Source organism: Carassius carassius, chromosome 16 (assembly GCF_963082965.1).
Source record: "Carassius carassius chromosome 16, fCarCar2.1, whole genome shotgun sequence".
Lineage (NCBI taxonomy): Eukaryota > Metazoa > Chordata > Actinopteri > Cypriniformes > Cyprinidae > Carassius > Carassius carassius.
Window position 1 is genome coordinate 15,355,243 of NC_081770.1, and position 17,405 is coordinate 15,372,647.

At 44.5% G+C, this 17,405-nt stretch overlaps 1 protein-coding gene across 2 annotated transcripts in view; it reads left to right on the forward strand.

Moving 5' to 3' along the window:
* The first annotated feature begins 298 nt into the window (after window positions 1–298).
* LOC132159675 (BCL-6 corepressor-like) overlaps window positions 299–17,405 on the forward strand; it is a 46,417-nt gene continuing 29,310 nt past the window's right edge. The window contains exons 1-6 of one of the 2 annotated variants that reach the window (XM_059569251.1): window positions 300–1,101; window positions 9,404–9,481; window positions 10,320–13,295; window positions 14,491–14,547; window positions 14,959–15,166; window positions 16,929–17,213. In XM_059569251.1, the coding sequence (XP_059425234.1) occupies window positions 9,479–9,481; window positions 10,320–13,295; window positions 14,491–14,547; window positions 14,959–15,166; window positions 16,929–17,213 (3,529 nt within the window). In that variant the 5' untranslated portion in view covers window positions 300–1,101; window positions 9,404–9,478. Of the gene's footprint in view, window positions 1,102–9,403; window positions 9,482–10,319; window positions 13,296–14,490; window positions 14,548–14,958; window positions 15,167–16,928; window positions 17,214–17,405 lie in introns of both variants that reach the window. The other variant, XM_059569252.1, reaches the window with a different exon arrangement.

Genomic DNA, 17,405 nt, shown 5'->3' on the forward strand with positions numbered 1-17,405 from the left:
CAATGTAAGCCATCTATACTGTTTAAAACACCCTATAAATCCACCCACCACCTCCCTTCTCTCTTTCTAATATAAGCCAAAAATTCCGTTTTGTGGTTTTCCAGAAGCCTCTCAGCGGCACTGCCGATTAATTTTGTTTACGGAGCCCGTACGCTGTGTGAAGCACCCCCCTCTCGCTGTACTCTACACGGGCGCGTCGAGTCGTACAGAGGGAGCGCAGCCTACTGGGTTTATGGTAATTGCGGTTGTTCCCCCGACTGGCCTTCTGGGTAAGTGAGAGAGAGAGAGCGAGAGAGAGAGAGAGAGAAGGAGAGACAGGCGTCTTGCGCTCAGCTTTCATTCCCCGCTGCACGCGCTCGCGGAAAGACACGCACACACAAGCAGCAGTCGCGCAAAGCACTCAGCGCGCCAGCGATATCGCGTATCGGAACCGGGACAAAGAAACGGAAAATTTCCCGCGATCGGTCCGTGAGATTAAAGAGAGAGAGAGAGGGGAGTTCTTGTTGCGGGTTTGTTGGCCAGTGGTCCGTGAATGTGCGTGTGAGGACCGGCCCGTGCACACACGAGCAAACACACTGCCGCCGTTCTCGCGGCGTGGCTCTCGATCGCTCGTTGTCTCGCCTGAGCCCAACATGGCGCTGCGAGGCGTCATATAGCCTAGCAGACTGAGTTCAGTTTAGCCAGAGCCCCGGGGATCTTTCGCCACCTGTGCATTCACGCGATTCGTGGCGAAGCCGTCCGTCCTCCTCTTGCGAATCAAAGGAATTACGTTCGACTGCGTCTGCATGGATGTACATGGAGCTCCTGTTCGCGTGCACAGCTTTTTCAGGAGTGGATGGATATTCGTATTCGGCAAGTCCGGAGATCCTTTGAACTTCTGAAGGACTTCTTTTGAAAAAGAGAAAACTAGGCTTAGTAGACTGACCCGAGTTATATAGGCTACAGTGTAATGCGGCTTTCAACAGCGGCATCTCGTCCTCTTTGTTTTAACGGGAATCTTTGCATATCTTAAAAACTCAAAAAGTGAAAACGTACATTTTTAAAGAGGAATCCCCATACTTTCAGTGCGACTCGATGAACAACACGCATCACTACATTCAGGTAAGAAGGTTTGAAGCTTTATTATCGGTGTTTCTCGTGTCTTATCTGCGTGTGTTTGTTCCGTTACATTGTCCAGTCTAGGCAAATGCGTCCGATCAGTTTCGTGCGGACCTTTGGCAAAGCTAAAGAGGGTTTGTTTTTGATACCCAAAACTGTTTTAAACCACGAACCCTGGCATATAAACACCTGTTTTGACATTTCGGTGTAAAACTTGCGTTTGCTGATAAGTTTTCAACATTTTGTGTCCGGGCTGACTGGTGTCGCGCTCGCGGAGATGTTGTTGACATTTCTTGCTGGTTGTTTGTGCTTGTATATGAACATCAGACATTGCTTTTCGTTTTATAAATCTATTTGATCTAGTTTTCCTGTCAGTTCGAGGACCGTCTACACGAGCCAAAGAACCGTTTCCCATGTTACGGGACTTTCCTTTTTAGTAGCTGACCTTTTTACTGTGCATCACAGCCTATTCATAGCGAAATCAAATCGTAGATTTGTGGAACTGTTGGTTTCTGTGAAATTCACGTGTGTTCATTTTTTTTTCTTTTCGTGTTGAGTAATGAGGCGGCAGCGCGCGCTTGCGGTGGCGCGTGGACTTTTTTTCCGATCGGGATACACCGCGCACGCTATTGATTTCGCGAGCCTCGCCCTTTTATATGACGGTTGCTAACCATATGAAAATTGCAGTAAATGCTCCTTTTCGGTCTTTTACAAAGCTCCTAGAATACAAGAATTGGATGTGACCTCCAAACAAGTAGGCACGTTTGGAGGTCACCTCCATTTCTTTTTTCAATGAGCTTTATCAGAGGACTGAAAGGAAACATTATGGACAGAAGTAGCTGATGAATTCATCTAAAACGAATGAAATGTTTCTTGTGGAGCATGGGCTAGACATTGACGCCAGATAGTTTTCAGTATTAGTGCTTTCGTGTTTCTGTAAATCCTCTTTTTGAGAATTATCACGAATGTAGACGAGACACTTCGCGACCTTCTTGCGCTCAAAGTTATTCACTGTCGGCTCGTGTCCGGGACGGGAGGAAATGTCCTGGCCGGTTCCTACAAAGTGAAGACACTGACAGTTTTGTGTATAATCCACCACAGAGCTTTGAAGTTAGGGAAACCTCTTTGTCTTTGACAGGCGCGGCCGTTTGGACATTAAACATCCGTATTGACGCTAGTTTTCTCCACTTCACATATTTCTCTCGCTATGTCACGCAGACTATCGTGCGATTTTCTCATAACAGACAATGCTGGGATGTCGCACCCTGATGCTTGCTTTGGAGAAAAAACCTCAGGATTGAATCCGAGCTGTGATGGTATCCGAAAGTTTGCAGGTTCAATTCCCACAAGGGCTGATCAATGAACCATTATCACTGTGCCTTGAAGAAGACCCATAATCCCAGGTTTATCTAGGTTGACTTGATGAGTGTTATTTAAATCACCAGTGATTCAAATTTGTAAAGAGTTTCGACATTCAGAAATAAAATAGTTTCGCTAAAGTGAAGATACGTTGTTGTTGGTTATGCTGAGGCAAAATTAGGCCCCTAGTTACTGGCCTGCTTTTTGTAGTCAACCCCGTGGGTTAATTTTTCACAGGAGTCTCCTTTCTAAATGCTCGCGACGTGCTATTCTACATAATTAAAGCGCTGTGGACGCTATTAATCAAACATGCCAGAGCGTATCCGTATGAATCCTGGTGGAAAGAAAAGCCCTGGATCCATCCGTATTTTCATAGTCTTGCCTAAACGGCTACTGCAGATTTTTTTGGCATCCAGTGTTTTAGCCTGACTCAATCACACTGTCAATTTAAAAAGCGCATTTCAATCTGACGCGCATCGCTGCACTCTTAACGTGTTCTCGAGCTATTCCACAACAGCTCTTGTAATTGATTCCCAATAAGACCCATTTGGCTGTAGAAGTTTTTGACTTGGCCCATTGGATCTTTGTAGATTTAAAGAGTGCTTGATATTATATTTATAAGTTCTTTAGATCAATGTAGGCTTTAATTTTTGGGTTATTTCGTGTAGGCCTATTCTTCTGAAGAACTAGACAGAGTGAGAAGTTATTTGTTGCCCTTAAATGCGAAAGATATGAAAACACAAAACCATGTTTGCTTGTAATTGGAACGTTAATTCGCGTGTGTGTGTAGGCCTACACACACACACACACACACACACACACACACACACACACACACACAAACTAAAGCATTAAACTGAATAAGACTTTTTACTTTGTAAATCAAACATTGCAAACTTTATAGAGTGGAACTAATGACAGATGTAGTGTTATATAAAAGACGACAATCTGCTTATTATTTGTTCCAATCTGTTCAATACAACCTAATCGAAGCTTCCATAAAGTGGTTCAGTTTTGTATTCTCTTAAATGATACAAACTTTTTAGACTTAATACTTTTTATTTTAACCCGCACTATATTTCTATGCATGCATTCATTTAGCCTAGTTTTTGGTATCTTTTTTTTTTTTTTTTTTTTATTAATGCATTTCAAGATTGCAGTGTTTGTACACGAACTGGCGTGTATACCTGTTGTCTTCCACCGTGAATGTCGTCCACTCACTCCCCCGACTCGCCCCGCTGAGACCCCCAGCTCCCCGGGTTTGTTTATTTATAGCCCGTCAGCTCAGTGTGAGCTCACGCCTGCACGGTCTCCTCACCCGCCGAGCCTGTCTGCTGGAGACAGACCAGCCTATATTCCGATGGCACAGTCAGATCTGCAAGAGAGAAAGTGTGACATGTCTGCCCCGTGTTGTAATGCTCTATACATATAACCTACCCGCGGGTGGAATTCAGACCGGCAAGTCATGGCCTGAGTTAAACCGGTGCCACAGCTCACAGATTATTTTAAGTGATTGATGTTGGCCTTGAATCTGGCGGAAATCAAAATGAGTTTGGCTGCATTAGAGGTTACGGAGACATCCTAGAGACCAGCCCACTGGTTATTTTGTGTTTAACAAAATATATGACGACTTAACGCTTTATGAAGAATTCATATTTTAGTTTTTGTTTAAATGTGTGATTGAATTGTGCTCTGGCCTCGCTTTATAATATTATATATATATATATATGTATATATGTATATATATATATATATATGTATATGTATATATATGTATATGTATATATATGTATATGTATATATATGTATATGTATATATATGTATATGTATATATGTATATGTATATATGTATATGTATATATGTATATGTATATGTATATGTATATGTATATGTATATATATATATATGTGTGTGTGTGTGTGTGTGTGTGTATTTATAACGACTTTTGCTATTGGTTAGAACTTTAGTTTGTGTTTCTGAAATGAATCTGGAGCAATCCATGTATAGACCCTCTGCACATATGTCAAAACAAATCAATTCATCATCTCTTAAAAAAAAAAAAAAACAATTAGCAAAACATTTGGGCTAAATGTTAAATATTTAGTGTTTAACACCTAAGCACCCGCGAGCAGACATCCCCACAGAGTTGATTTCTTTACTAAATCGTATTGCCAGAGTTTGCTTTTGTCTTGGCAGTCCGTTTGGCTCTATTCGCCAGCGTTTTAGTTCGTGTGAGGGTGAAGAGATGCGGCGCGGATCGGATTTCGGAGTTTGGCTCCCGCTGGAGACGTCACGGTTTGATTGAAGTCTCTTCTCGGTCCGAGCGGTCCCGCGGGACGGCGCGCGCTGAAACGGGAGAGCTCTTCTCTTCGCTTCACTGAGCTTTTGTGCTGCAGCAGGAGCCCCGGCGTGCACGGATCGCTGCGCGCTCCCGGAGCGACGCCTACCCATGGATACATTGTTTTCTTTTCTTTCTTTTTTTTCTCACACGTTAAAAGCTGGGATTTTTGAAACAAATACACTGTTTTAGAGATAATGGATTATAAAGACGTGCTTTGAAAATGCCAGTCACTTTAGGTTCAACTTGGAACCGAAAAGGAGAAGCGCAACTTCCACAAAGGATTTTTTTTCTCATAGCAAACCATCTAGGTTACCTCCTTTATTAAACAGCTATTAGTCGTGTCTCTCCTTATTATGGTGGAGAATGGTATATTAGTTAAACGATTAACAGCACGCAATGAGCTGCAAAGTCATCATACACAGACACCGCTCTCAATTAAAAACAAACCACACACCCTGAAGAGGTCATGCTTTAGAAGCAATAAAAGATATATGAAATCCTTTGTTGCTTCATCCACACATTGAGCTATCCATATTAGACGTTTAAATATTAATCTGAATTCACATGTGGTCTCTTTTATTATCATAACAAAATGTGTTACCTAACAAGGCTGATGACAAGATATATTTATTGATGAGTAAAGTTGGGACGAGGTACATAATCTACTCATTATCTTGTGCACGAGCTAAAAACGACCTTATAGGGTCTTTGGAATTTAATAGGGTACGGGAATCGTAAGAATTGTGCCTGTTTTGCATCCTTAACTCTTCATGAAAGGTTCTTTTAGGACTTTTTAAATGCTTGGTGAGAAAAAAATGCAGTTTTCACGTCTTGTCATTTCACGAGCCTTCCAATGGAAGTTGAAACATGACTAACTGTAACTGAATCAGATTCATTCAGTCCAACTGAATCACAAGTGCATATGACTCACTGAGAACAGGTTATGGAAAGTCGTACTATAACGTTTCGCACTGTCAATTCAGCAGAGAAGTTCCGGCACGGAGGAATATTAACGCAATAAAAGGCTCAGGGTTCGATCTACATCGGTGGAGGGATGCAAGTTCAAGAACCTTTGACTGAATCGAATGTCACTCCGGTTTAAAAAAGGATCTAGTTCAGAATATAAGTTCTCTGGTCCCAAGTCTCAGAGCACCCAATTCTTATCGATTTGTATTCGCAAGCAAGAAGAGAAAAGACAGACAAAGAGAGAGAGAGGGCTGGCTAGAGCCAGCGCTAGTCTCTAGAGTAGCCTACACGCACGCAACCCTCCATTTCAGAGCAGCGCAGAGCGCACACTCGGCAGACGCGGAGGTGAGCGAGAGAGAGAGAGAGAGAGGAATGAATGGCTGCGGGGGCCGCACGCGGAATATGTGTGCGCTGCCAGCGCGTGGGGCTCGCAGCAATTCGTATCGCTTCTCGCAGCTGAATGTCTGCAGGCAAATAATCACTTTTGTACAGGTTGCGTCTTAAATATCCGAGCCCTTCCCGCGGAATGTTGTTTTTTGTCATTTTTTTAATATATGGGCCAGCCAATGCATGTGCGCATTGAAAAATGTTTTGTCTCGTTATAATGGGATGTGAAACGTGCATGTTGACTGACCCTTTGACTAAAAGATACAGAGAACACTTTTTTTTGTTGTGGGACAAACTATAGATTAATATATATATATATATATATATATATATATATATATATATATGAAAATCAGGTAAATAGTGTCATAGAAACGATTTACCATCCCTTCATAGTTTATTTTGCAACTTATAAATCAATAATTTTGTATGTAAATAATATTCAATTAATATTTCTTCCAGACCTAGATTTTTTTTTAAACTGAAAGTGACATGAAATTAGGCTAACCCGAACAGTCACTATATCAATATTTAACCTTCTGTATGAAAATTAGTCATTTTTAGTTAGGTGTGTCAAGCATGGAAATATTATTTAAATGTGTGCAATGTTATCGTTCTAAGATACATAATATGCAGTGTATGAAATTTGGAACGAGATGTTCAACATGTCATTTCAATCACAGAATGCTAAACGCAAAAGTCATTTCAGATGCTGCATAAAATGACGTTGCGGTGGAAGTATTTACTCAGTGTTTTCCCCCTAAAATTATATGTTTGTTTTCTAAAAGTAAATTGCTGCAGAAATGCATTTTAGAGTCATTTAAAATGGAAAATAATAAATATTCTGCTTTATTTAAAATAATTACCGTGGAAAGTGTCAAATGGTTCACATACCACGTCTGAGTTTGGCCTTGGCTAATATGTGATAATGTAGGATAATATATGTACGAGTGTCAGTAACGTGGACGGACATTTTACCCGGGGCACCTTGAGGCCTATGACAGGTTCATTTTCAGTTAGACATTGGACTCTTTCCGTTTAAGGTAATAAAGATAAGCTCATACCTTTCACTGCAAAGTTCTCTTTGAAATGAGCTAGGCGGTTTAATGAAAATATCATCTTTATTTAAGGGCTGTATACATGCCTTTTCAAAAGTTACGGAGGCATGCGATGCATTTAAGTAGGGTATAGGCCTACATTTCACTTGTGTTGAAACGCTTTTGTCCTTGTATTTCCCCCTTCATTCGGCTTTGTCTTTATCTCCTGCTTACGGATATTATAAAACATTTTACTGCCACTTTAGAGAGTGTCGACGATAGACTTGGCGATCTGCCACAGTTGGAGAGCTGATGGCGGGCCTCTGGGGCTCCTAGGTGGAGATCTCAGCGGCCATCTTTTCTCTGCACTCCAGGCCTTACTGCAAAGACTCACACCTCAGGAGCTAAACATTTAACACTCTCTTTCATGCGCCGCACACTTTATAACATCATCTCGTGTTCTTCTATCAACAGTACCGAGCTGATGCAACCGCTTTCACGCCTGGTACTGCCTTTGGCTTATCCTTGCCACACTGTCACGCAAAAGTCTTGATGAGTAGGTATTGAAAATAATTACTGGTAAAAAAAAATGTTTATTCTTGCATGTAAAATGGCACATTTAAAGATAAAAATATATTTATTTGTTAATAATATGCGTATATGTAAACGTTTTTTTCTTTTGTTATGAATAAATTCGTTTAGTTTTTATATAGGCTATATATAATAATTTGCATGTGTATGTTTATTTGTTGGTACTTTTTATTTGCTTTATAATTTTGCGCTTTACCTGCACGGTCTATGTGCTTTAAAGTGAGCCGAGCATTGCGCGCTGCAAAATTGCAGCATTATTTTCTTGAGCAGCATGAACGACAAACCAATTCCGTTTCTGCCCCATGCATTAAATAATAATGGCGGGGCTAAGAACGTAAAATACGTAGCAAAGTTTAACTTTTGTATAGTCTTTTGTTTAGTTTGAAAGCCAAGGTGATTAGAAACGAAGTTAAAACAGTCCATGCAGCTCGATTCAGTGCTGGCTCACCTGCATTAAATGGCAGACAAAGCGCCCGGCGAGCTTGGCTTGTGATTGATGTCTTTGAGAGCGGAGGTTTCTTTCCTCCGTGGGGGGTGAGTACCCCTCTTACCAAAGCGCCCCTCAAATGCATAATGTCCTCGCCCCCGCTGGCGCAATGAAAGAGCGGGTCACAGAGGGGACGGAAAATGAGAGCGCAGAGAACGTGACTGAATAGCCAAGGCGAGTGGGTTTCTGCTGCGCTCCCCACGGCAGGGTCGGATTAGGCTTTGCGAGCAGAGGAGCATGCATGGGGGAAGGGAGGCACACGCTCCGGGAACAGGGGCAGAATTTACGTTTATTAAGTTTAATGGCGGCTTAATGCTGGTGTAGTTATAGGACAATAATTCAACTTCGCTGTAAATGCAAGAGGGCTCCTCACGTGCATGTGCTTGGCCTTAATAGCAATGCATCTTTTACTGTTTTGCATAAATGCAACCGCTTTTACGGATAGATTGTACTTGTATTAATACATTCTGCTTATGCATTAAAGCTGTTGTGCAGGACAGGTTGCTATGGGAGTGATGCATGCACATCTCTGTGTGTGTATGTGTGTAGGTTGGTTTGATTGATGACAGAGGGCAAACTGTCTCACTCATTCAATAGCAGCGACTGTGGCCATGTCTCTAGATAAGCTCTGGGTCTGCGTTATTGAAATGTGGAGTCTGTAGAGCCATCAATAACAGAGGTGCTGCTCGCCTACTCAACAAAGCTCCGCTGTAATGTCTTGCCAAGCTGTGGGGCTGGGCGGCAGTATTTTGGGGGGGGGGAGGCGGCTTTTGATTGCTGATTTCTCCGCTGTAATGATAGACCCCCCCCCCCCCCAACATTGGTTTCTGTGAGTACAGAACGCAGAGGAATTCCTTATCAGAGCACTTGCTCTGAGATAACAAGGCAGGTGGCCCGGTGACCATTGGTGGTGAGGAAGGCATGTGGATGTGTTTCTCATTTTCCCTATTTCTGCTGATGTTAGTGGTAGCATGCCAATTTCTCCACTCAGTGATCAAGGTTCATCTTCACTGTGGTTCATTGTGTTTACCCTGAAATGAAAACGGTATTCGAATAAATAACAGAATGTGGTAAATATTCTGTCTAAAGAGCTGCATGATGTATAATATCTTTGCTTTTTGTTTTTCTCCAACAGAAAATTATCCTTATGGGATGGTGAAAACCAGGGAATCTGTTGAGAACTAACAGATAAATAGTCCTCATTCAAAGCATGGTAAGCATTTCATTTAATACATACTCATGCATGTAAACAACAGATATTCTCTTTTAGTTAGTCGTGTGAGAACAGCTTTGTGTCATTTCATTTTTTGATAGAGAGACAAACTTCAAACTATCCCCTCTCACATTGAAATATATCAACCTGTCATGCTAGCAAAGTGTGTAATAGCCTGTTTTCTTGCATTAGCATTTTTCATTGTTGACAGATGCATTCTCTCAGAATGCACAAGCCAGGACTGGCATAATTTGACTCGGAGGTCGCTCTCAGGTATGATGGGAAGACCAATCTGTGCTGTCTTCCGGACTGTCCAGAAAGCATACATCAAGGCTGCTGCGTTTCCCACACTATAACCTCGCTGCAGCTGACATTTAAAAACATTTTCTGCATTCGCCTGTTCTGACCTTGACTAGTGCAATGTGTTGTGATGTCCTTGCAGTTTCCTATTAGCTTTTTTAAGGTTGTGGGAATATCATCAGATTGCTTTGTATGAATCAGTTTGCGATTAGAAAGAGATGCTTGGAGATGCTTTTCTCTCTGACCTTTTAATAAGAAAGTCTGATGTTTATATAAAATGACCACTTGTGGTGTCTGTCATGTGCTGTGATTCATTTTTGTGGTCCTTATCACATGCAGTCTCTTATTTCAGTGATAAATATGCCCTCTCATTTAGTGAAGGGCGATAAAGATTGGATGGATTGAACCTGCTGTTAATCTGTATTGGCCTTTTGTTCACTTGTCTATTCATCGTCTGAATCTTATTGCTCTTTGTTTGTGGTCTTATTCTTCACTCCCTCTCCCCCCACACTTACCACTCTCTGCTCTTTTGTCCAAGGTGGATGCGAGTACAACCTGCAGAATGAACCCTCTCAGTGCACTTGGCATCGATCGGGCCAGCCTGATGCGGGAGAGCCTCCATGTTCATGGCGGGATGATTTATCCACCAGGAATTCGGACCCTGCCAACCGAAAAGGGCTATGTTGGTGACAGGATCCCCGACTTGCTCTACAAACCAGATGTGTCTCTCGACAGCAGAAAAAACGCAAACAGTTACGTTGGACTTTATAAAAGTTCCCCTCCTGGGATTCAAAAGCCACTGATTTTGCCTGGGACTGGTGCAGATGCTTTAGGGTTGGACAGACGGGTCATACCAGCAGATAAGCCCCCAGAATTGAGTCTCAATGGTGGTAGCAGCTATCTGCGGGTTCCCTGGATGAATCCCTACCATGAAGTTGGAATGTACTCCTTCTTAGACTCCAGTAAATACACTACTTTGAACATGTATAAAGCATCAATCCTGTCACAACCGCCACCTTACCTTCCCCAGCATCTAGCCTACCAGTCTTTATGTGCAGGAGGCAGTGCAGCTGGTATGGAGCGCTTGTTTTACATGCCCCCCTATCCCCCTGCACCTATATCTTCACCCCTTGCTCCTCCTCTCAGGATCCCCACTGCGACTGTTGCCCCTTCTGCATTGTCACCTATGATGCACCACCAGGACAAAACGATACAGAGTATTGGTCCAAGGATTCACCATGAGCCCTCAGCATTTGGTCAGCAGACCATACATCAGCAGACCCAGCCCCACCACCAGTCACCCAGTGATAGGCAGCACAGCAGCACTGGAAACAGTGCCAACAACAGCAAGTCCATCCGGACCCCATCCAGCAAAAACACAAGCAGCACTAGCAGCAATGTTAGCAACAGTATCAGTGTTGGTGTGAGCAGCAGCTCCAGTTCCATAGTCACAGTAGACTCATGTACTTCACTTGTAATGCAGCCGCCCCGCCATACACAACGTCCCTCTCAGCCGCCTGCAGCACCACCCCCTCCCCCATCTCAAAAGCCTCTGTACAGAAGTCCTTCCTCATCCTCTTCATCTTCACCATCGGTTGCTCACCCTGTCTACATTAGCAGCATGTCCAAAGAGCTTCGCTCTCCAATTCGGCCTACTAGCCAGAAGTCTAAAGCCAAAGAGGCAACCATGGAGTCCAACAGAGGTATGGGGAATGAAAGAAAGAGCAGCAGCTCACCTGTTAAGACCTCTTCTGAGAAACCACCTCAACAGGGGCCTATTACCAAAGACCCAGCAGACAAGCCTTTAGACCTGTCTGCCAAAATCATGGACTTTGAAGGACCTACCAATGGATACCCCCCAAAATTAGAGGCCTTAGCCAAGCTTGGCTATTCCCCTACTGCCCGTTATGGACTTTCCCAAAACAGGGAACTTTTAAAAGAAACTCTTTCTCCATCATCCTCTACATTAAGCACTCCTTCTAAAACTCCAGAAAGGCCTGAGATAATTAGCACTTTAACATCTTCCTGGGTGGTGCCAAGTCCTACCCAGACAATCAGCTCTGAGGCAAGTCAAAACAAAGGCTCCAGCAACATCAAGAATAAGAATCTTGAACATGTGGTGCCACAGTCAAGAAGTTCCTCGTGTCCCAGAATTGACAACCAAAACAATGGCTCAATCCCAAGTTCTGCCCCTACTGTCTTGACTACAGCATCTCGGCCATCATCTGTCTCACCTTCTCCCAAGATTAACGGAGAATGGCCAAAGTCGGTTCCCACCCCACCAGAAAAGACCCCAACAGCTACAAAGCCCTCAAAGACACTCAAAAAACCTGAAACCCCTGAAATTGGCTTTAAGCCTCAGCAATCACATTTGGAGAATGGGCATGCTCCAAGCCATCTCTACATGCCTCAGGGTGAAACTTATCTTCCTCCCAGCTTAGCATATTCTAACAGATATCTCTCATACCCAGTACCCGAGAGTCTTTCCCTTTCCCACTTGCAGTTGTCAGGAAAAGGGCCAGTGTACCCGCATCCTGTTCTGCTTAGCACTAACAGTCTGTATTCAGCACGTTTACCACCTAAACCCAGCATCCCATATGGAATCCCACCCAGTCATGGAGAATATCTGACCTACCATGACTCACAAGAGATGGTCCATCCACTAATGTCTCCCCACCTGCCCCTGGACCACAAAGTCACTGAGCGTCTGGAACTGAGGCACAGACCCCTGGACAAGCCTTGGCATCACAATGAGGCTCTGTACAAGTGCCAAAGCATCACTGACACAGACCCAAGCTACAAATCTGAATGGGGGTCAGAGAGGCAAGAAGTTTTTGGCTCAAGGTCTCAGAGCAAGCATCACACAGTGAATAAAGAGGAGATTGTCTGTATCGACCTGGTCCAAGATGACACAGATGGCAGTCCAGAGCCAGACAAACATAGTGCCGTCGATGCCAAATGCAAAGAGCCAGCTAAGCCAGTCGGCAGTGGGACAGGGATGGGGAATGAGAGTGGCAGTAATTCTGAGGAGAAAGAGCCAGAGCTCATGCAGATTTTGCGCTCCGGCCAGCCTGCCGTATCCTGGCCAACTGATTCAGAGCGGCGGGCAGAGGTATGCAGTCCGCTTCGGCCACAGAAACAGTCTGACTCTCCTGTGCAGAGCCAGAGTGAGGAAAGCTCCTCTGAGCATAGCCCACTACCTGACATGTTGGAAGAGCAGACACTACGCTGTGCCAGAACCTCCGGTGAAAGGGCTCGAGCTGATGGTGGTGATTTCAAGGTTGATCGGCACCATGCTAATCGACAATATGTGGACCTGGGCAAGGATGTACCAGAAGATGCAGAGTCCCATGAGGATGATGAGGAAGGACATGGCTTGTCTAAAAGCAAGAAATCCAGCTTGGCCAAGAGAATAGCCAACTCCTCAGGCTATGTTGGAGACCGCTTCAAGTGCGTCACCACTGAGCTGTATGCAGACTCCAGTAAACTAAGCCGGGAACAGCGAGCTTTGCAGGTGAGTTCTGCAATTCATGTATGTCGGTTGGGATGATTGTGCAGTTTTAGAGCATGTCACATGTCATTGTCACACTTTCAGTTTGAGAAGCATTCAGATCACATAAGGTCAAGTAAGAGTGCTATAATGTAAAAACAACTCATATATTTTTTGTTCCCTGGTCAACTCTTCATGTACCAGTAGCTGTCATTGAATTAGATAAAGTTCCCAGACATCCTGAGATTTACATCTTCTCTTTAAAAATAGCTCAGTGACCTTAGTTCCGGCTTTGAACGGGCACCCGTATCTTACTTCCATATTGAACGCCTTGCTAATTACAGATCTCCGCAACCCACACTCCCTCTCCTGCTCTCTCTTTCTAGCAGTTTCTGAGCCCCTGCTGTGAATCTGTCAAACAGGCTTTAATGGCACCAGTTCTGCTCAGTTAGCATGAGAGAACTTGGGTGTTTGTACAAGAGCATACACACTTGAGTGTGTGGTTCAGTCAATGGCTGAAAGGGTTAACACAAAGTGCCGTAGGTGGCTGCTTTGCCCAGTCGTGCGGAAGCTCAGCTGCTGAGTGTTTGTGTGAGTGCATGCATGTCGTGGCCTTGCTAGCACATAATGCTGCAGGCAACTGTTAACCTGCAGGTGAGCCCTGGAGACCGGTGTGTGTGCTGGGCATACCAAAACATAATCACACACCCTTTCCTACACGCGTCCATCTTCCACTCCGTTTCTCTCTTTACACATGCAAACCACTAGGCCCCCACTAGCTATGTGCGTGGTGGCAGCCCTTCCAGCTTAAGTGAAATCCAACCCATTCTTTCCTGATGGGGAAGATTAGAGTTCTTACCAGCAGCAGCGAGCAGAGCACTCGCCGACTGGCAGAGTCATTAGTGCGCACACACATAGTCTCGCTGCAGAGGGAGAGCAAGGGAGAGGCTGATGGAAGACAATGCCCTAATTTCAGATAGCCCACACATTATGGAAAGTCCTTTTAAATAAGCCCAGTATGTTTTTACACATTTCCACATATCTTACATTAAAGTTTCTATCATTTGAAGAAGTCGTAGCATTCTCAACTATATCATGCATTTCCCCATATTTTTGTGTATAAGGGTAAGTTAATGTTTGTTTGCAGATGTGTTAAATTTGTGTAAATATTCAATTCAAATAATTGAAAAAGACATTGAGCCCCATTCTGATTGCTTAGATGGAAGGAATATCACAAGAGGACAGTAATTTAAGTCAACCAGCTGCGTTTTGGGAGGTCAGTTCATTTTATTTTTAAATTACTAATCAGTTGAAATGAGTAACACTTGGTTTTGCGCCCACAGGCGGTTGTGAAGTTAGACTTTATTTCCTTCCTTTTCCCCCTTTCTGAGGGGCCCTGAAAATTGCATGGTCAAATATGAGTAAAATGAATACCCTGATTTCACCTATATCAGTTAGTTTTTGTTATAAGTTATTGATATGCATTTGCTACATTTACTCTAATGCGCTTTAGCTCCTGTTCTACTCTCACTGCAGATTTATTTTATGCAAGTTTTATTCTGTTTTTCCCCTCTATTTTTGTTGTACTGGAGCACACGAGAGACAGGCTTTACAGCTGGTGCTCGTAACACTGGAGCTGTTTTCACGATTGTGCTGTGTGTGTGTGTGTGTGTGTGTGTCTGTGTAGCGTGCGATGATGCGTTTCTCGGAGCTGGAGCTGAAGGAAAAGGAGGGGTGTGTGTCGTCTACAGCGCCCGGACTGGGGAGAGAGCAGGAGAGAGAGAGGGAGCTGGCAGAGAGCCAGTGCGGAGCGGGAGACTGGGAACGAAGCCAGCCAAGCTCTAGGCCCTCCGCAGCCCTTTCGGCCCTCTCCGATCACACCGAGCAGCACAACGGTAAGATGTTCACACACACACACACAAACGCAAACCCTCTCCCACTCCTGCACTCCCTTTTATTTTCTTTCTCCGTCTTCCGTGAAATGTCTCTAACTTTCGTCTTGCTCGCAGGCTGCCTTTTTTCAAGCATTTCCCCCATCTGCTGTCCCTTTGTCCAATCTCCTACGATTTTCAGTATCCATCCCAGATTCAAAGGCACTTGCTCGTTCTTCACCCCCCAACCCCCCTTACATTTCCTTCCCTTGTCACTAGGGACGGTCCCTATGCTGTGGCGCTCCATGCAACAGCGTTAAACCAGCGGAAACGACGTGGTAAACATGGCTTCCGCCACCGCCACCCTCAAACAGGAAGCGCTCACATAAACATGCACATGCTCTGAATCTCTCCCTCTCTCTCTCTCTCTCTCTCTCTCTCTCTGTTGTTTTAGCTCTTGTTTTTTCCACTTGAGCTTTGGTTATGGCCTAATGCCATCAGATTTCCAAATCAACACTTTGCTGCTATGTGACCTCGCACTCCCTGGTGGCTTTCACAGAGGCGAGGCGTTTCCTGTGAATATTGGTTTAGAGTGTGTGTGCGCACGCGAACGCTCGCATGTGTGTCAGCCACACGGACAATTAACAGTGCTCTGGATTACATAAACAGAGTGCGCTCAGCAGACCGGCAGTTCCTGTGAAGCTTTGAAGGTGAAAATGCTACAGAAAACCTTGTTTTGTAGTTTTAAGTTGTCGAATACCATTCTGTTTATCAATCAATATAGTTCAAGTAATTGATTATTTGACTTTGTGCGTCCTTTCAGGGTGTTTCATGTCTTTCGTTCCTCTCTTTATTTTTATGCCCCGACTGTCCTTCAACATCTCTCTCTCTCTCACTCTCTCAGAATGGCCACATTAACTCTCTCCGGGTGACGCGAATGATGTTACCATGGTGATCTGTTTTGGTTCAGAGTTGCTATGGTGCACACATTGCCATGAATTATGGGATGCATGTGGTGTTAGTCACATGTTTTGTGAGTATTTGTGAGAGCCCGGGGCAGGGTGGGCTGCATTCTTACCCAGGCCAGTATAAAGGTAGTTCTGTTCTGCATCAAGCGCGCGTTAAACGAGTCATTTGGTATGCATGATTCTGCACCATTTTTTATTAATTTTGTGCAATGTGTATTTTTAGATTTGATAGATTTGGTTTATGTGTGACTTATAAGGTGTCAGCTAGCTGTGTAATGTATGAGTGCATGATTTTAGGACGTGTATGTGATGCTATATACGGCGCGAGTGTGTGTGTGTGTGTGAAAGAGAGAAGCGGGCGGTATGGAGCGTGAGCCCCTAGCGCCTGTCTTTGATCTGCGCTGCTGCTCTTAGCTGCTGGGAGACATTCTCAAGGAGCGCTTTTCACTGCCACACACAGAACGGCAGAAAGCAGGAGAGGGGGAGGAAAGAGAGGAAGGGGGAAGCAGAGGAGACTAGAGTTGGGTTGCCGCTTTGCGCTCTTGGCACGGATGTTTCGGGCCAATTTAAGCTCGCGGAGAGAGCGAGCAAGTGCGTGCCTGTTTGCCGTCTAGCTCCCCCTGTGGGATGGGTGTGGTGTAGTTAGCACAAACACACAAGTGTCCAGGGTAGGGGGGACAGCGTTGTTTTTCTGTAGTCTTTTCCTTTCTATCTCTTTCTGTCTATTCTCTGGTTTGTCGCGCTTCTTTTGAACTTGGAAAACGCATTGGTGACGCAATGTGTCAGACTAACCCAATTGTGTTTGTGTGGCTACGCAGGTGCGACGCAAACATGTGCAAACAACAGAGTTCCCGTGCTCCAGCGGTGCGGCCCACCAGCCGATGTCCCACAGTCCCGCCGAGCAGAGAAGAGAGCGAGGGACGTGAAAGGAGAGGAGGAGGGGTCTGTTGGCACGGCGACGACCAGAAAACGTGCATTTGGTTTGGAACAGAGCCAAGGCCACCCTGATTGCCTGCACACCGCAGAAGAGAGAGATGGAGAGAGACGGACGAGAGGAGAGGACGATAATGGCATCGCGGCGAAGAGAGCGAGACTGATTTCAGGTAGACAACCGGGCTGTCTGTCTCTCTCTCCAGTGTCCTTCAGCATGTCTGTCCTCTTTTTCCGTCTCTTCATCCCTGTTCTTTCCACCAGCTTCAAGTAGTGGATGGTCTGCTCTGTCTTTCATCTTATCGCAGACCTCCTGACACATCTCACTCTCTTGCTGCTCCTTTTCCTTTGCTTGCTCCAGCTTT